At 43.4% G+C, this 25,336-nt stretch overlaps 1 protein-coding gene across 2 annotated transcripts in view; it reads left to right on the top strand.

Annotated features, from left to right (window-relative positions):
* The window catches only part of PTPRB (protein tyrosine phosphatase receptor type B), a 111,802-nt gene extending 88,691 nt beyond the window's left edge, over nucleotides 1-23,111 (top strand). For both annotated transcript variants that reach the window (XM_074375403.1, XM_074375404.1), the window contains 12 exons: nucleotides 2,028-2,127; nucleotides 2,975-3,058; nucleotides 3,162-3,179; nucleotides 3,303-3,384; nucleotides 3,972-4,062; nucleotides 4,742-4,818; nucleotides 6,613-6,747; nucleotides 7,800-7,922; nucleotides 8,103-8,266; nucleotides 9,759-9,894; nucleotides 16,045-16,165; nucleotides 17,753-23,111. In XM_074375403.1, coding sequence (XP_074231504.1) covers nucleotides 2,028-2,127; nucleotides 2,975-3,058; nucleotides 3,162-3,179; nucleotides 3,303-3,384; nucleotides 3,972-4,062; nucleotides 4,742-4,818; nucleotides 6,613-6,747; nucleotides 7,800-7,922; nucleotides 8,103-8,266; nucleotides 9,759-9,894; nucleotides 16,045-16,165; nucleotides 17,753-17,775 — 1,154 coding nt within the window. In that variant the 3' untranslated portion in view covers nucleotides 17,776-23,111. The remainder of the gene's footprint in view (nucleotides 1-2,027; nucleotides 2,128-2,974; nucleotides 3,059-3,161; nucleotides 3,180-3,302; nucleotides 3,385-3,971; nucleotides 4,063-4,741; nucleotides 4,819-6,612; nucleotides 6,748-7,799; nucleotides 7,923-8,102; nucleotides 8,267-9,758; nucleotides 9,895-16,044; nucleotides 16,166-17,752) is intronic.
* Nucleotides 23,112-25,336: the final 2,225 nt, after the last annotated feature.

Genomic DNA, 25,336 nt, shown 5'->3' on the forward strand with positions numbered 1-25,336 from the left:
GTAAAGGAAGATAATAAATATATATTTTTAAAAAAGACTATTAACCGCGTTAAAAGGAAGATGATTGTGTGGATTTGAGTCTTGAAAAGCAACGTTAAATAACAAATCCAAGGGCTTAAAATGCAACTTCAAAAATGGACTACTCTGTAGACCTAGATGTGAAACTAAAATAATCAAACTTTTTTTTTAACATTTTTTATTAAGTTACAGTCATTTTACAATGTTGTGTCAAATTCCAGTGTAGAGTACAATTTTTCATACATGAACATACATATATTCATTGTCACTTTTTTTTTTCGCTGTGAGCTACCACAAGATCTTGTATATATTTCCCTGTGCAATACAGTGTAATCTTGTTTATCTATTCTGCATATGCCTGTCAGTATCTACAAATTTTGAAATCCCTTTTAAGAGAAAACATAAGAGTAAATCTTTATGACCTTGAGTTAGGAAATATTTTCTTAGCTGCGACACCAAAGACACAAGCAACACCACCAACAAAATAGACAAATGCAACTTAATCAAAATTTAAAACTTTCGTGCTTCAAAGGATACCATGAAGAAAGTGAAAAGACAACCACAGAATGGGTGAAACTGTTTACAAATCATATATCTGATAAGTATCAGGTATCCAGAACATGTAAAGACCTATGACAACTCAGGAAGAAAAAGACAAATCACACAATTTAAAAATGGGCAAAGGATGTGAATAGACATTTCTCCAAAGAAGACATACAAACATCCAATAAGCACATGAAAAGATGCTCAACATCATTAGCCGTTAGGGAAATGCGAATCATAACCGCAACAGGGTACCACGTCACGCCCACTAGAGTGGCTCTAATCAAGAAGGCAACAACAAATGTCCGCAAGGATGTGGAGAAATCGGAGCCCTCCTCCATTGCTTGTAGAATGGAAAATGGTGCAGCTGCTTTGGAAGACAGTTTGGCCGTTTCTCAAAATGTTAAGCCTAGAGTTACCATCTAAGCCAGCAATTCCACGCCTAAGTATATACCCAAGAGAAGTGAAAACAAAAACTTGTGTATGAAGATTCATGGCAGCATTATTCATAATAACCGAAAAAATAGATGTTCATCGGTGGCTGAATGGATAAACAGAATTCCACACAGTGGAATATTATTCAGCATAAAAAGGAATGAAATGTTGATCCATGTTACAACATGGATGAACCTTGAAGACATGCTAAATGAAAGAAGCCAATCACAAAAAAGCACACATTTATTGCTTAATTGACATGAAATGTCCTGCGTAGGCAAATCTGTGAAGACAAAGTCGATTAGTGGTTGCCAAGGTCTAAGTAGAGGGAATGGAGAATGACTGCTAGGGGGCATGGGGGTTCTTTTGGGGGGGGGGGTTGATAAAAATGTTACAAAATTGAATACGGTGATGCCCGTAAAACTCTGTGACTATACTAAAATCGCTGAGCTGTACAGTTTAAATTGGTGAATGGTATGTATGTGAATTGTATTTTGATAAAACCATTTAGCTCAAGTGGTAGAGCGCGTGCTTAGCATGCACGAGGTCCTGGGTTCAATCTCCAGTACCTCTTCCAAATATAAATAAATAAATAAACCTATAAACCTAATTTAATTAAAAAACAAACAACAAAATTTTCAAAAATGGGCTACCTTGTTCCTAAACCCCTAGTGGCAACATCAGACCAGATAAGAAAAATGGGATTTCATTAAAATAATTCCAGGCAATTCACCGGATTTGCCAGTTTCCCAGATGCCATATAACATGTTTCTTACAAGTGAAATAGCATATTTACCTTGGTGGCAAACTGCTAGCCTTTAATCTCAGGCGCCCCACGCTTTACATACAAGCACAAACGAGCTCCCAAACTCCTTTCTCAGCGGAACCCCATTAACGTCAAAAGTATAACGACCAATGTGCCGTTCCAGGGCAGTTCCTAGGGAGACGGGTTTCAGTGGGGCTCTCACTGGTTCTTCAGCACTGATTTTCTTTCCCACCTGGGTTTGTTGTTTTCGTCTGGATTGTTACAGAGCCTTTGTTTGGAGTTATCGAAGGTGTGAGTGCGGGTCTCTTCTTAATTGGCATGCTGGTGGCTGTCGCTGCCTTATTCATCTGCAGACGGAAGGCCAGGTGAGCACAAACGTCCGTTTGGTGGTTGGGTCCACAACTTTAAAGATGTGACTGAAAATGCCCTTTAGCCTGAAAAGGAAGAAGGGAAAATCATTGAATTTCTCCAGGTTAAATCACCTCTGTGTCTCAAGAAAATAATCAACCCCTAAAACCATGACTCACTTTTTTCAGCCTGTCTGCATACCACGGATGAATCGTGCCCTTCCCAAATGACTGAGGGGCCATCTGTAGCTGCATTTGAATGTGAAATAGCTCCTTTTGCGTGGGGAGAAAAAAAGAATCGTGTGTGTGGTTCAGTTACCTCACGAAGACAGAGATGTCTGTACATTGTGTCAGAAAAGCCCAAATGCTTTCCTGAAAGATGCTGACAAGTACGGTTGACGTCACCCGTTTGCAGCTCATCTCTGTCATGCTAAGTTAAGGAGGGACCAAAACCAACGGCATGTGGCCCCAATGCCAGGCCCTCTTCTCTTAGGGAATTTCTTTTCTTTGGCACATCATCCTCTCTCTTGCCGTCGTGTCTTGCATGTCTAAGGTTTACTGTTTTTCTTTCCCCCTCAAGGAAAGTTTTATTGAGAGTGTGGGAAGTGATTATGACCTGTAGCCAAAAAACAGAAGACAAATCCTCAGCTATTGCAGAGAGCTGTTTCTGAGTGGGAAAAATCTATTTCTTCTTTATGTTCTCCCTCCCTCCTCCCTCCCTCCAAGAGAGGTTGGCTGAGTATAAACTTACAAGAATACTGAAAAACCCCTATTTGCACCAACACGCCCAGCCTTAACCATAAATGGAGACGTTTGTTTAAATTATTTCACAGTCAAAATATAAATCCTCACCCTTGTGTTGCAGCCACGGTCAAGAAAGGCCCTCTGCCCGCCTGAGCATCCGCCGGGATCGACCACTGTCTGTCCACTTGAACCTGGGCCAGAAAGGGTGAGAGCCACATTTCCCTTCCCTGCATTTACTGAAAGATGGGTGGATGGTGGTGTGTGAGATTTGCTAACGAGATCTTTCTTCTCTTGGCTTCCCTTCCCAGGCACCGGAAAACTTCTTGGTAAGAGAGAGAACTCATTAGTGACTGTGTGATCTGCTTTTGAAATATCACTGGGGCTGGGTGTGGCATTTTCCCTTTTTCTTCAGTAATTTGCTTTGCTTTCTGTTACGTGTTTACCAACAGCCCAATAAAAGTCAATCAGTTTGAAGGACACTTCATGAAGTTGCAGGCAGACTCCAACTACCTTCTGTCCAAGGAATACGAGGTACTGCGTCTCTTTCACACCCCGGTCCTTAGCAGACGTCCCTCTCAGCCTTTCCTGTAGGATCACAGGCTGACGGCTCAGGTGTTAGGATGACACTTCAGGTCTCGGCTGAGTGTCGCTTTTTGCCTGAATCCACTCCCTGCACAATACACCAGCGAGCCCAGAGGCCAGTTTGATCTCCAGCATAGCACAACCAACAAAGTGCTGCCTGGATCAGATGGGAAGAAAGAATGAACCCACTTCACGTGCAAACTTAAGCTGTCAGTTATTTAACCTGGCCTTTTGCTTGACTGGGAGATGGTGCAGTTTGGTGAAAAAAAAGCCCCGGGCTTTGGATGCAGTTCCCAGCTTTCCCAACTGTGTGAGCCGGGGCAAGTGAGTTATTCTGTCTGACCTTATCTGTAAGATGGAGATGAAACTCCCTTCCGTGGGGCTGTTGTGGGAGGTCAGAGCTGATTCATGGCGCCAACTACGAGCCATTCCTGTCACAGTAGCTGGTGTCACAGATTCGCATATTAGTGTGTATATCAGGGACTGTATCCTGCTTCCCATTCTCCACCTGCAAACTTATTTTTTTGACCAAGTAGGACTTAAAGGACGTGGGTCGAAACCAGTCATGTGACATCGCGCTCCTGCCGGAGAACAGAGGGAAAAACCGTTACAGCAATATATTGCCCTGTGAGTTTTGTGCTGCAGTCTGTAATACTGTCTTCCTCTAGCCGTTACTTCCCTTTTCCAGGGATAAAATGGGGCTTACAAAATAGGGTGTAGCTGGATATGGGTGATCTGGGGCTCGGAATGTCATTAATAAGAGATGACTTGGGTGTGATTGCACTTCCCTCCGGGGGGCAAACAGCCAGCTGAAATTCTGGTTATGAGAGGCCTCTGATGCTGCTGACATTTTGCCATGGGGTCCCCCTGCTTCTCCTTGGAGGCCTCCGAGCAGTAAGGGCCACCCTAGGTTTACTGAAGTCTTCTAGTTAGCAAGTATTCTATATATAATTTTTATTCTCCTGACCCAATTAGGTGAGGCAATAGAAGGTCATTTTTCTGGACTGTATTGGTTCCAGTAGCGAAAGAGAGCTGGCTGCTCCATCAGGCAAATGTCCTAGTCTTACAAAAGGAAGCACAGAGGGGGCTTCAAAGAGCATTTGGCTTGTCTGTGTGTTTGTGAGCCACCAGAGGCAAGTTAGTTATCCTGTCTCAGCCTCGTCTGCAAAATGGACATAAGAAGCCCCTCCGTGGGCTGTTGTCGGGGGTCCGAGCTAGCTCACCTCAAATACTAAGCATTGCATAAACAGTAGAAAAATCACCTCGAGACTCAGTGACAAATCTCTCTCAACAAACTTCCTTCCAGACGATGCATCTCGAGTGAAGCTGTCCAATGTGGATGACGACCCGTGCTCAGACTACATCAACGCCAGCTACATCCCGGTAAATGGGCCATGGGGCAGTGGAAACTGGGATGAGGCTTCAGTGGGTGGCTCTGCTGGGGACATCTCACCTCTGACACGCTCCCACTGATCTCAGATCTGGAAGCAGATCAGTTTTAGAAGACCAGGTCTGATGGCCACAAAATGCAGGCTGTCCAATCCGATCGCTCCTAAGGCTTGTTTTGTTTTGTTTTGTTTTTTACTTTTTTTTTTGAAGCCATTTTTGATAATGGCTGTAGTCACACAAGATTATAATGAGCCCAGGAGGCATTTTCAAAGGTCAGTTTCTCTCTGTAGCCCTTAGCTCAGAACTGAGCTCACTAAGGAGGCTGGACTGCCACTGCTAAGGCTGCCCAGCTGGGGAAGCTGATTCCAAGTTATTTGGATTTTTGAAAACCACAGACACAGCTCAGAGGTTGTGTCAAGCCCTTTGGGCTTGGATTCTGGCTAGCATCTTGCCAGCTTTCTGCAGCACACAACAGTGGAAAAGCTTTAAGATCAGACAGACCCAGGTTTGAATCCCATCTCTGCCCCTGGCTGACTCTGGGACCATGGGCAAGTTATGTCACCTCTTTGGAACTCTATTTCCTTTTCCCTCTAAAAATGAGGATAATAATATTTACCTCAAATAATCCTCCACTCACTCATCAACACTGTAAAGTTAAGTACTAACTGTATGTCAAACACTGAGCTGTGTATGGGGATGGGGCAGATGGAATCCTGACCCTCAAGGAACTCTTAGCAGAGCTGGGGCATCAGAAAGCGACCAGACAGTGGCCTTGGAACAGGCTGAAGCAGACCTTCTCCACCTTTCATAGACATCCACGTCATCTGGGGGTCTTGCTAAAATGCAGATTCTGACTCAGCAAGGCTGGAGCAGGACCTGGGGTTTGTGTTTCTGACAGGCTCCCAGGGGATCCCCCACGCTGCTGGTCTGAGGACCACTCTCTGAGCAGCAGGAGGCTAGAGGTTGCCGTGGGAGCTTCTGGGAGGATAACATCCTCCAGCAGAGGGAAAGATGAAGGGGGGCTCGGCAGAGCAGGCAACGTGCTGTGACTTGGAGAATAAGGATTAGCCAGAGGAGAGGCAATATTTGGATGGGCTGGGCCGGGTTGAGGGAGCAGAGGTGACATAGGGTCGGGGCCATAAGGAGAGGCAAGGAAAGAGAGAGAACTTCAGCTGGGATCTGCAAGTAATTCTGTATTGCTGGAATGCAGGATGAGTGGGTGAAAATAACCCAGCTCGAGGAGTTGCGGGTACAGTTAAACAAAATCTGTGTGAGTCCTGACCCACGGCCTGTTATGGGGTAGAGGTCCAGTAAGTGGTGGTTTCTCTTCCCTTGAGTTTCCTTTGTATGGGATCCCTTCCCAGCATCCTAGTGTCAGTTACCCAAAGTGACCGAAACTCTTCTGCGTGAAATAGGAAAAGAGCCTGAACAAAGTCAGTCCCTCAGGCAGTACCCCACACACACACATACTACACATTAACATACACACACACACACGTATGTATACTCACACACACGCACGCACGCACACAATTGAGACCAAAGTGTTTTCTAATTATTTATTTCTAAATAAACCCAACCTAACAGAAAAGAACTTTTATAACAGTTCAGTGTCCCGGCCTTTGTTCTTCCTGCTCTCAAGCCTTGACACTTGTGTTAGTATCTTTTTCTCAAGTCAGGGGCCTGGCAGAGACTTAGCACATCACCTGCTCTGCAGAGCTAAGCCTTTGTCTGTAGTTCCGAAGAGGCCCATTGTTTCTGACTCTCCGTATTGTAAACTCATCGCAGGGCAACAACTTCAGGAGGGAATACATCGCAACTCAGGGGCCTCTTCCCGGCACCAAGGATGACTTCTGGGAAATGGCGTGGGAACAGAATGTTCACAACATCGTCATGGTGACCCAGTGTGTCGAGAAGGGCCGAGTGAGTAGACTGTCTTCCTGCCGCCCCGTCTTTGCTCGCCACCGCCTGGATGGACTTTTACTCCCATCCCCATCAAAAGTTAAACCCCACAAATGCCAAGGAGGGACCATGTGAGAACCCTGTTAGTGAGTTAAACCCCTCGGTTACAAAAGGCTCCTTAGTAAACCCAGATGATGCCCAGTTCTGATTCTGGGTCTGAAGTTTCGGTCAAAGATGTTTCCATTGGACGTCTGGAATTATCAGAAGTGCCTGTGACACAGAAGGATGACCTGGCCTCTTGCCTGCTCATCCTCCGTTATACGGGGAGGAGAGAGACGTTCCAGGGTCCCTGGCTCTGGCCCTACTTTCAGGAAAAGAGGAAGTGAACTTTTTGGCTGTGTCTGTGGACACACAGTAAAGTAGTCACCTGGACCAGCTAAGCAAACCGCTTGTAATAGCATTTATAATCTTCTACTTTAGGTAGTTACTTTGAGGATTAAAAGATAGATTACATGAAGTGCTCGGTATTTGTGCTCAATAATTATACATTCACAGTCTTTTTGCTCCTGCCTCCACCTGTAAATGTGTGCTTTGCTAAATGCTCTCTTCAAAGACCCCTTGGCACATGGCACTGGTTGCAGGTCAGGACAGCGATACTGAAATATAAACAGAAAAGGGCCAGGGAGACGGTGCCGTCCTCCTCCCAGCTAGATCTTTCTTCAGTAAAGAAAATGAGAAATTGTAAGACATGGTTTATACACTAATGGAATTGAAATGCTGAGCAAGTCAACAAAAACTCAAGCCCTGGAACCCTGAAAGCCTGGAAGGAAAATGAATCCAAAGGGTGGGGGGTTTGGCTCCTTGCATGATGTCTCTCCTGTACTCGGGGCGCAGACCCAGCTTCAGCCCAGGCCGTGAGCAGGTTAATGCAAAGCAGACGGTCAAATTGCTTTAGCAGCTGATCCTGGACTCCAACTCAGGAAGACATTTCGAGGAGGGCAAGTCCAGTTTCATGGAGGAGGCTCATTTCCGGACTCACTTTTTTTTTTTTTTTTCTGCCTGTCTTCCTCCAGGTCAAGTGTGACCATTACTGGCCGGCGGACCAGGACTCCCTCTACTACGGGGACCTCATCCTGCAGATGCTCTCGGAGTCCGTGCTGCCCGAGTGGACCATCCGGGAATTTCGGATATGCAGCGTACGTTCATTTGCTTGACTTAACATCCCAGCGTGGGAAGATGAAGGACACCCGTGAATCCCCTTTCGGCTGGTTCCCGCTCCCGCAGTCTCACCCCTAGGAATCCCTGCATGGGTGCGGTGGTCACAGAGGAGGGTTTGCCCTGGCCGGTTCCTCTTACCACCCTCTCTGCTCGTACAGGAGGAACAGCTGGACGTACACAGACTCATCCGCCACTTCCACTATACGGTGTGGCCAGACCATGGAGTCCCAGAGACCACCCAGTCCCTGATCCAGTTTGTGAGAACTGTCAGGGACTACATCAACAGAACCCCGGGGGCCGGCCCCACCGTGGTCCACTGCAGGTACTCGGCCACCCGGGAGCCTCGAGAAGCGCATAAGCGTGGAATCTGGTGGGCGGAGGATGCGTCTGCCCACCCAGCCCGCTCGGTCCCAGAGGGTGTCCTCACGCTCTGTTCTGCCCATCGCTCCCCAGCCTCACTCCTTTGCACTTTCTTCACCTCCCACCTCCCTCTCCCTCTCCCTCTCCCTCTCCATCCTTCTCTCCCTCTTGCTCTGTCTCCTACAACCCCAAATGCAAAGTCCTTATGTGACTCTCATGTCCCCCGTAATTAAGCCCCATCTCACCTCCCCTCACCCGACCCAGCATGCGAGTTCCGAGAAACTCCCCTCCCAGTCTAGCAGGAGGAGACTGCTCACGCCTGTCCCTGCCTCCTTGGAGTGTCCTTCTCTCTCTCCTCCACCAGTATAAACCCCAACCATCCTTCAAGATTCCTGTCGACCTTCCGCCAGGTCAAGGCAGCACTTGCCCTCTGTGGCACCCAAATCTGTTCTTAAATTTCTGTTCTCTCCTTACTGCTCTTTGCTTCAGTGGGCCCGTCCATGAAGTCAACCTAACAAGCAGCCTCCCTCGCTCTCTCTCTCTCCCTGGGGAGCCTGGTGTTTGGCTAATTAATGTTTGCAGCAACACTTTGATAGCCTGAACTGAAGGGCAGTAATAAAGAAGGAGCTGGGAATTGCCACAGTAAGAGAAATGTCAGACAGCCTCATTTTCTCCCAATCAGCCCAGCACCCTAGGAGCCCGGCTTTTGTATGTCTTTGGAACCCTGATGTTTTCAAAAAATAGGAATGTGAAACACTCAAGAGCTCGCTGCTTTCTGAAGAATGGCAGGCATTTTCATCCAAAACCACTGAAAAAAAATGTTCCTCTTTGTCTTATAAACATGTGCATCAAAATGCCCAGTTTATGAGATCGCAGGGAGCAGTCTGACGATCTCTGGTGGAGCTGAAGGAGTTCGTATGCTGTGATGCAGCAGCTCCGCTCCGAGATACCCGCCCTCGAGAAACCCCCGCGCGTGTGCACGGCGATGTTCACTGTAACACAGTTCGTAATAGAGAAAAACTAAAAATGATCTCATTGTCTATCCGCAGAGAATGGATTAGCAATGATTTACAAACTCTGTAAAGGAAATCAGCTCTACATGTAACCATGTGGAGAAATCTCAGAACCCAACATTGAGTAGAAAAGTTGGCAAAAGGATTTACCATCTTAGCAAATGTTTGAAACATTAAATGAATGTATTGTCTGTGGACTTACATGAATGTAGGACGAGTGTAAAAGCACGCAGGGAAGTGGTACACAGCGATGCAGAGCAGTACTCATTCCTGGGGGGAGGGAGCAGTGGAGGAAGGAGAACGATGGGAGGCTGGAGCACATTGAGAGAGAGGAGGAGTCTTTAGTCTCCTAGAACTCGGAAGGGAAAAGAAAGGTTGGGTGCTGTCCAGAAAGGCCAATTGAATAACAAGGCTCAGATTTTACTTCTCTCTCTCTTCCAGTGCCGGTGTGGGTAGGACTGGGACCTTTATCGCATTGGACAGAATCCTCCAGCAATTAGACTCCAAAGATTCAGTGGACATTTACGGAGCAGTGCATGACCTAAGACTCCACAGGATTCACATGGTCCAGACTGAGGTAAGAGTTACGGCTGAAGGACACAGACCACCTGGTCTGTCTCCCTCCCCTAGACGTCCAGGGCTGTAATGTGACAAGAGGAAATGACTGTGACTCATGAGGAGGAAAAAGAGAATTGAATAGCGATGTCGTACAGGACTTTTCATCTTAAAACAAATGTCAGTGACCTTGAGGATGCTGTGTGTCCTTCACTGAACTGGTTGCCCATCTTCTTTAGGTGGGTAAAAAGAGACGTGGATTTTTTTTTTTAATCAATGTATTAACACAGGGAAAAGCCAGCTAGTTCTTCCTGAAGATCACTTTAAGGTAGGCTGGTGCTTGAGCACAAGAACTTCAGTTAGTGAAGAGGAAACAGATTCTAACCTCTTCTCTCCTCCAGCTCACCCCAGCTGCACCCCCACTTCTGGAGACACCAAAGAGTGGGCATTAATTGTGAAGGATAAAGGCTTCCATTTATACAGTCGTTTGATATTTACAGGGCATTTCTAAGCATGTTATTTCATTAAATTTTCACAAAAAAACAGAGTAGTATTTTCCATTTCCAGGCTAGAAAACTGAAGTTCAGAGGCTGAAGGGCTTTGCACAGCTATGAAGTGGCTGAGCTGAGACTTGAACCCTGTTCCAGAGAATCACAAGCCTTAAGCCCCAAGTCCCCTGCCCCACCGCCTCAGAGTCAAACCCATGTCCCCATACGGACCAGCTCTGTCACTCGCCTGCATAATTAATTGCCTTACCAGGTCCAAGTTCTCTTACTTTTGTGCTTCCCAAGTAGCTCTGCAAAATCCTCTATTAAAGAAAAAAAAAATCCCATGGTCAAAGAGGTGAAAAGTTCTCTGTGCTACCACATCCCTTCTTAGAGTCCCAGGACACATGACAACCATGCAGGTGGCTGTGCTCCACAAAATGGAGACGTCCCGCAGCAAGGCTCCCTTTAAGCTCTGTTGAGCCCACCATTTCCAAAACCACCTTGACCCTCGGATCCTTTTCACATGCAGCGCATATTAATATCCTGCAGGTCCTCATATTCTGTAACACTTTTGGGAAAACACTGTTGTCACTGCCTCCTGCAGGCAGTGCCCACACCCAGGATCTTCCATCACCGCCACTGTCCTGAGCTAAGTACTTCCATTATAACAATTATGACACTATTTTTAAAATATTTTGTTATGGAATTTTTAAAGATACATAAATAGGGAAAATAGTATAATGAATGTCCATTTACCCAAACCCCAGCTTCTACAATTAACAGTATTCTGTGTTTTTTTAACCTTCACATCCTACATGCATGATTCCCCTACCTCATGGTCTCATTGCAATATTTTAAAGCAAGTCCTACTTATAACATCATTTTAGCCTTAAATACTGTGTATTTAAATATATATATTATATATATTTTATGGACTATATTTTGATATTTTATATTCAATATATTTAATATAGTATTAATAATATTACATATTTTATTACATATATATTTTTACAATTATATATATATATTTTATAGTTAAGGACTCTTAAAAATCAAGACCACAAGACCATTATCATACCTAATAATTTTCATCACAATCCCTTAAATTGTACAGTATCTAGTCAGTGTTTAAATATCCCTAATTATCTCAAAAATTACTTTCTATACTTGGTTTGCATTAGAATTCAAAGTCCATACATTAATTTGGTGAAGTCTCTTTTAATTTTCTTTTAATCTATAATAACCCTCCCTCTGCTTTGTTTTCCACGCCGTTTGTTAAAGAAACCAGTTCACTGGCTCCGTAGATATTCCCACATTCTGAATGTGGCTGACTGCTTTTTCATGGTGGTAATGTGTCCCTCTGTTTCCCATAATTTCTGTCAGTGGGTCATTAGATCTAGAGGCTCCATTAAACTCAGGTTCCTTTTTACTACCACGTGCACTTCCTGTCTGTGCGTCTCCTTCCATGCTGCTGGAATTGACAATGACCCTCCACTAGAGTGTTTCCCGTCCACCTTGCACTCAATGGGTTTGGCAGCCTCTGGTGGCCGCTGCCTGGCTCTGTCCTTCCCTGAAGGGCTGCAGAATCACCCCCACCGCACCACATTTGTCCTCCGTCAGCTCGCTCCACGAGACTGCAGTTCTTAGCGGGCAGGGGCTTGTTTCCCTTAGCTCTAGCCTCACTATTTTTTAACTATTCAATGAATGAACAAATATCCTACAGTTATGTTGCTACAAAGCCAGCATCAGCGTTTCGTTATTCATTTATTTTCATTTCCACAAACTCAAACCATACTTAATGTGTAGTTTGGAGGAGAGGAAATGATCACATTATAAATAATCTCAAGGTGGGTGCGTGGGTGTAGGTGTGGCCGGATGGGGGTGTGTTCAGACTCCCTCGCTATTGTCAGAGGTTTCTTGAGCCAAGGATCGCTTTTGTGCAGCTGCCCAGAGCTCTGGAGATGCCTTTTGGCAATGAGTAGGCGCCCCCTACTGTAAATATCACTGTCTGACTCCCAGAGCAGGGATGTCCTCCACTCCCATGGCTTCAGGAACCACGTCCCTGTTCGCGTTTCCTTAATCTCACTCTCCTTCCCCTGCATTCACCTAAATACCTGGCTCCCCGACAGTTCCACCTGACAGTTGTCTCATCTAAACCCAGAAACTACTCCAAACTGAACTCATTACCTTTCTTGGAAAAAACAACACAACAGAAGCATCTCTCCAGCCCTTGCTCCTTCCGGTTTCAGGGGAAAATGTTGCCATCCACCTAGCCCTCCGTCTGTTTGCTCAGGCTGGCGATCTGACTTCTGTTCCCACAGTCCCCACATTGGGGCCATCACTAAGTCCTGTCCATTCTGCCCAGCATCCTTCCCCTGGTTCTCGTCTCTCACCCCACTGCCGCTGCCCTCGCCCAGCCTTGCATCAGCTCTCACTGGGCCTCTGCAGCTGCCTCCTCGTGGGTCTCCTGACCCCAGCTCCTGCCCTGACAAGGCTTCGTCACCACTGCCACCAATAAAGTTCTCTCTCCGCGTCAAATCCCTGCATCAGAGTCTTGGAAAGCTCTCCCTTGCTTTAAAATGAAGTTCGAATTCGCATCCTTGCGCACAAGCCTCTTTGTAATGTGGCCTCAACTTACTTCTCCAGTCTCAGGTCCTAATCCCGCCCACCCCACTGTTTTAGGGTCTGGCCAAATTAAGGAAGATTTCCCTCCCTGGGCCAGAAGCGACATTGATTCTTTTGATCACAATGAAATAAACATTGCAAGAAGACAGAAATTTTCTCCCTTTTTTTCTCTAACAAACAAAATCCTGGACGATATCCAGACATTATCTGCCTTGCTTTAAGGCTCTCTGAAGGTGGGTTCCTTCTACAGCCTCCGAGGCTCTGGCCCCAGACCTGGCCCGCTACTGAGAGCGAGAGCAGAGGGGCGGGATCCACGGCGGAGCCCCTGTGGGTGACAGTTCCAGCAGAGGAAGAAGGACATTCTGACCCCTTGTGTTACTTTCTGGGTCCAGAGAGTCAGCCTCAACTTTACCTTGTTTGGGATACAAAGCAGTGCAGGTCTTCACGAGTTTTGATAAATATATGAAAGAGCAAAAGGTTTCTAAACAAAGAGGCGTCAGACAAGGGATTTGCAAGTGTGTCTCTCCTTCTGGTCACCTGCCTTGGGGCCAGGTTGCAGCCTGACTCTGAGAGAGACACTCGGACGGAAGGATAACTTGTACAGAACAATAGGTGATAGTCCCAGTCCGTGGATCTCAACTATTCCCGTGAGAAGGAAACAGTGGGATGCTGTAGACTCAGTGCCCATTTAGGGGATTGTCCTAGGAGTTTCCCACGACCCCATGCACCCCACATTTTAACTACCCTAGACTGCTCGCACTTTCCAGAATATACATACACCTTCTTGTTATTTAAATCACTCGCGATGTCCTATCTCTTTGCTCAAATTCTTAACAAATGTCGCTTTTTCTAATACTCACCGCCCGCACCACCACCGAAAGTGAACTTGATGGCGTCTCGTGTGTGAAGCTTTCTACACAATTCTATCTTGTGTTTATCACCTTATAGCTATTTGTTCACATATCTGCCCCTCTGCTAAACTGTGCACTCAGAGACCATGAAAGGCTGTAAGATAAATATCATCTCATCCTGCAGCTAGTGGTGGAATTAAGTGGAAATGAGGCTTCCCCAGTTCGCTGGACAGAGAAAAAAACATGATCTTTTACATTTTGAAGTTCATCTTTTAGACTTTGTCTACTTTTCATTAAGAATTAAATGGAAGCACATTAACAATTTGAAGGTTTTAGTAGTTATCATTTTCAAAGGGGTGTTCTGTTGGGAAAAGAAGAATTTATATTTCAGACAAGGCAAATTAATGAATATTAACTGTTTTCAGAGCCCTTGGTGGATCACTGTTGAAGAATTTATTAATAAGGCATAGCACAGGGACTCTAGAGCTCATTCTCAGCCAAACTAAGCTCCCAAACTAATTTCACATCCCGATAGAATTGAAAATATGAATTACGCATCAGATGGGGGAAAACAGGGCAGCGTCAGTTAATAATTTGGCAGATTGTTTTCAAGATGACAGAATGACTGCCTACACTAAAAACCATCTCAGGATGGTACCCTCCTCAAATTTTCAAGATCAAGGTGTCATGAAACACTTACAACAAATGAGCTGAGTCTGTGAGCAAAAATGCAAAGACCTATTAACATTAACACAGGTCTCACTGATTGATTTGCTTCTGGGAAAGGTCCTAACTGAATGGGTACACCAGACCCACATTACGAGGTCCCAAGAATGGACGACCAAGCGGGCTTCCAACCAGGGGCCGTGCCTAGTGCCAACCCATGAAAATAAATACTTGTCCACTTTTAAAGATCGTTGGTGAGGGAAGATCTTATGGTCTCCCTTTGTGTCTCAAACCTTGACAGCACTCACGCTGATCACACGGGTCACCCTAAACACAGGGTCCAGGAATGTTTATCCATATCCCTGTAATTGATGGCAACACAAAGTCTAACACAGACTTTCATGGTCAAAAGACGTTAGCTGTAGAGCAGACCTTGGCCTTCTTGTTTTATAGATAGGGAAACTGAGGTCCCCATCTAGGCCGGCTGGAGGCAGACTGAGAAGAGCCCAGGGTCCCTCCCGTGGTGTGTTCTCCTCCCAACCTCTCATCTCCCTGGGCTGCAAGCAGAGATGTGTCCTTACAGAAGCCCGGGGCTGAGTGCTCAGGTCACACAGACATTCACTCCCTTACTAGACAGCTCCGACGGTAGGAAGGAAGGAAGGGGGCCCAGTGCACACGATTGGGGCCTGTGGCTGAGCTTCTGCTGTTAGTGGAGGTCTCCATGGTGTCCTTTCAGTCACCAGAACACTAGCTCTTCTATATTTTTTTCTATTTCCAAAGTAGTTAGTTCCCAGACAGCCGACAGGTGGGTCTGGCCTCACTGTCTCACCCTCCGTAGTTCTCTGCAGTCAGCCAGCACCTCTGAGATTCTTCTACGAGTCACACTCCGATGCTGTGAGAACCATGATGAATAAGTCCCATGGCGTCTGCTGTACACACCTCCTTTTTCTCACTGTACCCCCCCACCCCCACAAAAAGGGAACGAAATGACTTTCTCATTCAATAATGCAATGAAATTAGAATCCAAGAAAACTGATGGAGGGAAAAAAAAGCATGAAGTTTTAGGTCACACACCCAGGATTAAATCCGAGGGTCCCATTTCTTAGCTGTGTGACCTTGGAGAAATTACTTAACTACTCTGAGTCTCCCCTCATGTGGATAATTGTATCTACTATACTAAGTTGTCAAAATAATCAAATGAGACAATTCATGTAAAATGCATAGCACAGTGTTTGGCATTCATTTGTATAATTTAATAACTATTTGTGGAAGACCTACTATGTGCCAGAGTTGTAGGCACTCTAAATATGCATGCACATAAAAAAATGAATAAACCCCACCTTTCTGCCCATTACCATTATTCTCTGTGGTTTTAGAAAGTTGTCACTCTTCTACATACTAGAGGCCATTAGTGAAATGACGATCGAGAAGTTTGCTAACTGTATAGAATCCCACTACCCTTGATGTTTTGTGACAGTCCTCATCTTGCTTATGCTTGAGAACGTGCCTTCCTCTGACACGCCTCCTGCTTTTTCACAGTGTCAGTATGTGTACCTGCATCAGTGTGTGAGAGATGTTCTCAGAGCGAGGAAGCTACGGAGCGAACAAGAAAACCCCTTGTTTCCCATCTACGAAAATGTGAATCCAGAGTATCACAGAGGTAGGAGCTTACTTCACTAATTTATAGGTTTGTTTATCAAAATACAGTCGATCTGGAAACCGTTAAAAACCTCCAGCTTTTCCAACATGCCCTACCCCCCCATCTCTTCTTCTGCCCAAAGGCTGCAAGGAAAGACCCTCACTGAGTGGCAACAGGGAAGAGCGGCAGAGTGGGGAGGGACCCCCAGAGTGGAGCAGAGATTTCACGTGGTATCTCTTCCTACCCGGCCTAGGATGCCCTCTGTTAAGGACTGGCCTTGACATTTCTGAAGGATAAGGCTCACTGCTAAGGAGGATGCTTTGAAAAAACTGGAAAGAAATATACCACAAAAGTAAAACAAATTCTTCTGAGCAGTAAAATAGTATATGATTTTTCTTCCATTTTATGTCTAAATTTTCTAAAACAAGCATGTAGCATTTTTAAATGAAAAATTAAGTAGAAAAAAATGTATCAACTTTATAAGGCACTGCTTTGGTGAGACAGTAATTACTTGGCACGCGAAGGGTCTGCATGCTTTTTCCTACTCAGGACCATCTTTACAATCTAATTTATCACACTGGCTAATTGCAAATTTGAAGTTACATTGTATTAGTTGTTTCTTACCAGCTAACAAATTACCCCCAAACTTAGCAGCTTAACTCAACATTTATTATCTCACAGTTCCTGTAGATCAGGAATTTGGGAAGGGTTTAGCTGAGTGGTTCTGGCCCAGGGTCTCTCATGAGGTTGTAGTCAAGACATTGGCCAGGGCTACAGTCATCTGAAGGCTTGACTGGGGCTGGACTGACCACTCAAGACTGCTCACTCACGTGGCTGTTTGTATAAGTCTCAGTTTTTTTGTCACATGGACCATATCCATCTATAGATCTTTTTTTTTTTTTTTGGACAAACAACATTTCAGAGCTATTTTATCTCCATTTCTAAATGCTCTTCCATTTTATTTAGTTCTCTGCACCCTCTATACCCCCCTACTTAGCCAGTATATTACATACTTAATAATCTGTAATGCACACATACATGAGAGGGCTGCTATTTAAAGGAGTTCTTTGTAAATCAGATAATCCTTTTGTATTGTAAATAATTACCCCCTAATTTATCTGTAGAGTAAATTAAGGTTTTGGCATGTCAGATTCTTTAAGAAGCTCCAGCCACCTATGGAGGTGGCTCTGGGAGCTTTGAAATTTCCTTTGTCTTGCTTTGGCTTGTTTAAGTCTTTTTTAGAGTAGTCTTGGGTGCTCCTGAAAGCAGCTAACTATGGTATGTTTAGCTTCAGGCATCTGAAAATTAGGATTCAGGTCCTAGCTCTGGAGCTAACTAGGATTCACAAGCTGTGAAACCCTGAGTGAGTTACTGTGTCTCTGGCCTATGGGCTGATCTGTAAAACCAGAAGGGATAGACTGGAATCAGTCCTTTCCAATTGTACTATTCCGTGGCTCTGAATGCAGTGACCTGGCCCCTACAAGGGATGCTCTCATCTAAACCATCTGGAGCTTCTGCTAGTCTTTCCCATTTGTAATTTTCATAAGCACAACAGACAACTGTGACACACCCCACTGCAGCCTCTAATTACAGTGTCCTTCCTTTCAGATGCGGGCTATTCAAGGCATTGAGAATGCACCCGAGGAGCTCCTGGATAAAAACTATTCACTGTGTGATTTAAAAAAAAACAAAAAACAAAAACAGAAAACTTGCTTCATGCCCTACAGAGGTGCCAACTATTTCTGTTGATACTATGTATAATTTATTAATCTGGAGTATTTTAAAGAATTTATGTAATTTAAAGGTAATAGATATTATTGTACATAGTTGTATTTTGTAGTTTCTTCTGTAAATATATATATTTTCATAATGTTTAATATTAAGCTTTATATAATACTATTTTTCCACACTAAAGTGTTCATGGCTTGTTCTACATAAACTAATTCAACCTGTATGACAGGACGACTTGTAAAATGTGTATGGAGGTGGTTACAGAGACGGTCCCTGGGGCCATGATTTTTACCAGATTTGATGCTTACTGGACAAGATACAGGGCACGGATGGACAGAGAGCTGAGAGGACAGCTGGCTTGGCTGCATTGCTGTCCTATGAATCTTAGGATCCAAAGATGATCCACATGCAATCTGGACAAATGTAACAGTCAAAAGAAGGGACTGGGGAGACGGGATTAAGCAGCGCCCGAGCCAGAGTCGGTGGTTGTGTCTCAGCTGGTCAGTCGGTCCCCTTTCTCCTGCCAGAGGTTCAAGCCAGCGTGGTCAGCTCAGGGGCCAGGGTTGCAGGTTTTGAGGGAGAACAATCCAAACAGAAGTGATGGGTTCCTTATGTCACAGCATGCCACCTGTACTCCCGACTGGGAACATAGAGCCAGCACGCAAAATGCCATCCATCCATGGCGACTGGAATCAGTGTCACTGCATTCACGGGGTGCCGTGTGGACGTGCACACCTGGACCGTGACATGTGGGTTGGCTGCTGGACGCACGCATGTCTTCCTCTCATTATTAGTGGCAAAGTCAAAACTGCCCCAGTCATACTTGGCTTTCCCAGTAGAAGAAGGTTGTGGTGCTGGGTTATACTCCTGATTGAAGGGCCTAATGTCAATATCTCTATAGAAATGTCCACAGACAGCATATATTGTTAATTAAAAAAAAAAAAACCATAAAACCCAAAATTCAGTGGTGCTTGTATAAGACTTTCCAAAAGCCTTTTTTTAGTAAATCTTTGAAGTCAGAGTATCAGGTAGTCACCTGAAGTTGTATTTCAAATAAAAGGCCCTCCAAACTCTGCCAAGTTGATCTTCAGTATGTGATGCCTATTTTCACTTTGACAAATTTCAGTGAGTCAGAAAATGGGTGTTGCCCTCCGCTAGGTCCAGTCCTGAGGGTCTTCCTGGGGAAAATTTGAAAGGCCTCAGGATGTTATCCACACGGCTGTTGAGTCAGGAATGTTTGTCTTTTTCTCACTACAGATTTCTCTCTAATACACTTAAGCCTTCGAGATCAAGGTTGTTGATCTCACAGCTTCATTTGCAGAAAGAGTACATTTCTTTTCAAAGTGTGTATTTTTGCTACCTACCATGAAGTTCCCAAAGGAATATACTGGGTATAATTGGCAGAGTAATAAGAAATCACTTAACATATCTAAAATAGTTACTTATAGTTAAGGAAAGCTCCACCGAAGCAGGAAAAAATTCCAGGGCTATTTGAAGTTTACAGAAACAGGAAAAAAAAATCTTTATAAGAATGAATGCAAAGGTGATTCCAAGTTTTCACCATATCATTGTGCTCAGTGCTCTTTGGAAATGACAGTGTTAGGCTTTGATCCTGTTTTAGATAACTAGGTGGATCCTCTAGAAATGAAGGAACAACATACATATAAATGCAGCAGAGGTACCACCAGGGAGAAAATAAAGGTCCAAGGTTTATGAGATGTGGTGTCTCTTAGGAGTAACTATCCCTACACTCAAAGGAAAAAGCAAAAAAGCAAAAAAGCAAAAAAAAAAAAAAAAAAAAAATACAGAATTGTAAGCAAATGTTGCTGGGTGCAAATCACATTCATACATGGAAAGGAAAATTTGTTTTTGGCTTTTCATTCATTCAGAAAAGTTTTAGTCCATGCCTGCAACTTGCTAGGCACTGTCCTGGAAGCTGCAGTAGGGAGCCTGCATCACAGTCATAGAGGTAGGGTGGCTGTTACTGTTTTCAATTAAGCTAAGAGAGGGCCTCAGCGAGGCAGTGAAGTTACCCAGGCCACACACTGGAAAGCTCTGATGAAGCTTTTCTAGCAAATCACTGGACTGAAAGGAGAAAGCAACTCATTGCACAAACCAAGAATTAAAACCATAAAAAAAAAAAAAAACCCTATGCATCTGTCACAGTAAATAACCCTGGGGTGGAACCAGTGTCATGGAAATGGACATGACAAGAGAAAACTATGTTCTTTTAGTCTGACGCAGGACATATTTATTCCTACCCTGCACCTATCTAATTTTAAATCTCCTTAGCAACAAATATTTCACTATCTTCCCTCCCACCACCACCAAAGGCTAAATACATAATCTAGTTGATCTATTTATTAAATTTAGGAAGAGGGGGGGAAAAAAAGGTTTCCTTGACATTCAGCTCAGTTGGGTGTATTTTAATTTAATCCTATCCTGTGTTAGGTCTTGGTAAACACTCCATTTCCTGTCGCGGTGGGCATCCTGGCTGTGCACCTGTGCGGCACACTTTAATCATCGAGTCTTCAAAGTGCTTTGGAGCTATCAAATCTTGGAAGGGTCCCGTCTTGCATTTTAATAATTATTTATCCAAGTTCTTTATAATTAACTCCTTTAATCTCTACTCATTAAATCAATTTCGTATTATCATTCTGTTCTTCTCTGGAGAGCAGCCAACTTTTCAGCTCTTGAATCAGATTTTTCTAAATGCTCTGTCTGGGTCTGCACCTACTTGTCCGAAGTAATTCACCAGCTCTTAAGACTTCTGAGTCTCTCTTTTTCACTACTTGTCCCTTTCTCCCTTTTGAATTATATTTGCTTTCCCAGTAGAATGTGATCTTATTTTCTGTTCATCTTCTTACATCCATGGGTATTACATAGTCTTGCAGGCTCCACATCATAGAAGAGAGGATGATGATTTTTACTTCTCAACACAGAAGCAGCCAGAGCACACAGATATATTGGGGACAGTTTTATTTGGGAGGGTCTTAATTTTATTACCTCTTGGAGGAAAGCCCCAAATGACATGAAAATAATATGAAACCATTAAGCAGATGTCCAGAGATACAAAAATAGACTTCACACATTCTATTTCACACTCTGATTCTCCTGCCTTAGTGTCTCAGGATCCAGTTTTTTATATTTAAACAACTCTCCTTGCCTCTCGTAGGAAAATTGTCATCCATATACTAAATTCTCATTCACTTAGCTTTCTGGGTGTCTGAGTTTGGAATCCTGAAATCATAAGCCTGCCAGATCTGTATGACAGCGAGGGTAGGGTCTGAGCCCCCAAACTGGGGCTCTCTAGAGCTCTCGTTCACACACGTGAGCCAAACCAAACATGACCTGGCTGGGGAGGGGAAAAAGTAGATAGTAAGCTGCTTGTTTGTGGCAGCAGTTCAAGGACTTTCCACGTTCCATTTCACTGACGAAATGAAAGAAAGTGATCAGCCGAGACAGTGTGAGAGGAAGGAAAAGCTGGTCCTCCACAAAGTGGCTGTGAGCAAGCCTGCAGTGGTACCTCATTCCTGGAGAGACAGAATGCGAAAGGCTGTTACCAGCCCAAATGCTCTAAGTCTCTGAGTAATTTTAACCCAAGATTTCAAATCACATCAAGGGAAAGTCTATAAACCATGACTGCAGAGAGCAAGTGAAATGATGCAAAGAAGAAAAAAATATTTGAAAAGGGGGATCTGAGCAGACATCATCAGAAAGAGGAAATAGCAACCCTTCTGTTCGCCAAGACTGTTCCTTGAAAATGTCACATGCTTCTGTGAGGGCGTGTTATCATTTAGCGGGTTCACCTTGGCTGGGTTGACCAGATGATTCAGCTGATTAAGCAATTTAATTGATGCATTTACTTTGTGAATTGACCAGGTGTTTAACAACATTGAATTTGGAATTCTGAACGCACTACCTTAGATTCTTGTCATGGATGCTGTCTTTTTGAAAACGTTTGGCCATTTTGTTTAAAATGCAGGGTAACATTTACTGCAGCCATGATAATAGCAAAAATCTGTTCTGTTCTAAAAATGTTTCTAGCAATGGAAATATTTCTGACTAAAAGAATACTCTTGACTTGTAGGGAGGCTCCCTCAGAATAGATGCATGCAGCAAAAATAAGGCATTTTATTTTTTTTAAAGGTTGTCTACATAGATACATTCATGAAATAAGAAAATTGTTGGTGAATGCCCCTAAAATAGAGGTTTATGTAATGGAAATAAAAGAGATCTATTCGCAGATTTACCAAAGATTATTTTTATAACCAAGGGGTCAATGTATGTGATCTTATATAATATACCAAAATAAGTCATTGAAAATGGTGAATAATGTCAGACAAATGTAATGTGTTCCTTCTAGAATATTCACAAAAAGGTTAGTTATGGCCGTTTTTTGCCTTAAGTAATTCCTCTTAAGAAAATCAGTCTTCATCCTAAGAGCAAGCTGTCTGCTACATTTGAGATGTTGTGTTTTAATAGCTGAGTGAGCATGCCAGCACACCAACAAGAAGAAGACTATGCAATTGTGACTTTATGGGTGTGCAGTAGAGTTGGGCGGTGTTCCACCTATGAGCTAGAGTCTACAGGGGCTTTCATGAAATCTCCAAATCTCAACCACACTGACAACCAGGGGCGCCAGTGTCTTACCTGAAGAGTCTTTAATCTCTGGTCTTTCAGGTGGGATTCATCAGGCTTATAAACTCTCTAAGGACAAGGACCAAGTCTTTGATCTTGTCTCTACTCCTACCTTATAGAAATTAGGACACAGTTCATAGACATTCAACATGTACTTTTGGAGTGGAAACTGCTCCTGGCCCAATACTTTGGATGTTGGTCAGTGTCTAATAATTCTACTGTCCATGGTGGCTCATCTGGCTGTTCCTTGATTTGCACGAAGCTTAAATAAATAACGTGAATAAATCTAGCAACTGAACTTACTATGTTCTATAACAGAGCACTTTCATGTTTTTAATATTTTGTATTCTTTCTCTGCAAATCTGGTTATTTAAAATGGCATAGACGGTTCTATTTTTTTCATACTAGAGTACCTCCCTGCGACATTGTTTTTCTAACCAACTGTTTGAACAAAGCACTTCCTTAGTCTTTCTATTTAAATTATGTATTTGCTTAATATATTTTTATATTTGTAACTATGGTCCAAAAACCTATATAGTGTCTTACACATCTTTGCACTAGTACAGGAATAAAACTGCTGTTTGTTGAAGGAAAAGTGTTCCGTCTTCTATTCGCCTGTGTCTCGTTTATCAATTTCTACCATCCTTCTGCTCAGGACAAAGGTCAGGAGTGACTGCTTCTAAATGGGAAAAGTCGTCCAGGCCATTGACAGGAAGAGCATGGTTGTCTTAACCTTTGCTCCTGCAAGTGCTGAGCTGGTCACCTAGGGTGTCATGTACATGGAATGGGGACTCTCTAGCTGACTGTCTCCAACTCCATTCTTGTTTTCAGTGCTTTAGTTCGTTAGTAACCAAAATGTCATCTGTTACCCACAGCGTTGGTGTCACCTCACAAGCGCTGCCCCAGCTGGATCCCCGTGAGCCCTTCAGAGACACTTCACACGTAAGCAGGTGGTGTGACATTTGGTTAAGATCTTCTGTGTCTATTTCCAGAATTATTATTTTGCCTTTTTGACTTTTTCACATTTAAGTTGAAGGATCAGTGTCCTTCACAACTCCAGTATTTCACTTTTCTACAACTTACAGAAATCTTCATTTTTAAAAAATGTACAGTAAGAGATCTACACGTAAAACCATTAAATCAAAGCATCCATCTTTTTTGAACAGTTTCTGGATTCAAACTGTCAGGTTAGCAAAAGAACTTAACCCTGGAGGCTTGACCTTTTTTTTTTTTCTCCAAAGTAGCTGTTTGTTGGATGGAATTTACTCATAAAGAGAATATTACAACTATGAAACTAATCATTTAATGATTCTTTTGATACATCCTCCACAATCATAAAATGTTAGAGCTGGATGGGCCACCTGAGGGATGGACAGTGATGGAAACCAAGAGCCATGTTTAAAAGTGATGCAGTGAAATAGGACACTGCAGCAATGTCCATCGACAGATGAATGAATAAAGCTGTGCTATATACCCACAATGGAATACTTCTCAGCCATAAAAAATAATAAACTAATGCCATTTGCAGCAATGTGGATGGACCTAAAGATTCACATTAAGTGAAGTAAGTCACAGAGAAAGCCAAATATCATATGATATCACTTATATATGGAATCTTTAAAAAAAAAAGATACAAATGAGCTTATTTACAAACCAGGAATAGACTCACAGACATAGAAAGCAAATTGTGGTTACCAAGGGGGAAAGGGTGTGGGGGAGAGGGATAAATTGGGGATTTGGGATTAACATATATACACTGCTATATATCAAATAGATAAACAAGAAGGACCTACTGTATAACACGGGGAACTATATTCAATTCTTGTAATAAATCATAATGGAAAAGAATCTGAAAAAATATGTATATGTATATGTATAATTGAATCACTTTGCTGTACACCTGAAATTAACACAACATTGTAAATCAACTATACTTCAATTAAAAAAAAAACAGGACAGTGCTGGACTCGAAACTTGTCTTCCTGTTATTCATTGGGGAGGACCTGTCTACATGTAAATATAGACAAAGAAGGAAGCTTCTCAGATGCAGTGGAAGGAGCAGCCATGTCTAACCCTGAGACTGAACCTTAAGTGGAACTTTCAACATTTTATGTGACTACTCCTTTCATTTTCCTATCTCGTATATCTGGAGACACTCACTTGTTAAACAAATCTTCAGACTATAATTTTAGAGTCATACGTTAGCAAAAGCTGAAATACTATTGAATGGAAAAGGAGAAAACATGATTTTTTTTAACATAATAGCATTATAAACCATTATTAAAGCTAATTAAAGCAAACCACCTAAAGCCCAGAAGAGGTTTTACCACTAGGTTTTGGAAGAATTGGTAAGGCTTTTGATGTTACCAATAAAAGGAGAATTCACAATAGAAGGGTAAAAATTAACTGGTAAGATTCAAGCCTGAGTAACAGAGAAAACCATGCAGGGATGGTTCTGTGTAGGAGTTAACATTCACCTACTCACCAAAGGCCATGCTCACAAAAATAGCTCCCCAGCTCAGTATCTCCCAAGGAAAACTGTACTATTATTTTAGAGATTTGTTGATCTAAGTAAAGCTTATCTTTCTTTCTGAGGTTTATGGTTTTGGTGCAAGAACCTTTGTGTAAACCCTCTCAATATTAAATTAGTTTTCTCTTTGCTCTTGGAGCTCTCGACCCCAAGAAGACACTTGGCATCTATTTCAGTCTTTACGAAAGAGCTCGCAGTGAAATATGTTTCCTGTCTCTGCTATCCTGCTATAAGCCTTTGGTGGCCCAGAAGTGTCCGTGTCTTAGGGCTTGCCGAGGAGCTAAGGTAAA

The sequence above is a fragment of the Camelus bactrianus genome, chromosome 12, assembly GCF_048773025.1.
Source record: "Camelus bactrianus isolate YW-2024 breed Bactrian camel chromosome 12, ASM4877302v1, whole genome shotgun sequence".
In the NCBI taxonomy this organism is placed as follows: Eukaryota; Metazoa; Chordata; class Mammalia; order Artiodactyla; family Camelidae; genus Camelus; species Camelus bactrianus.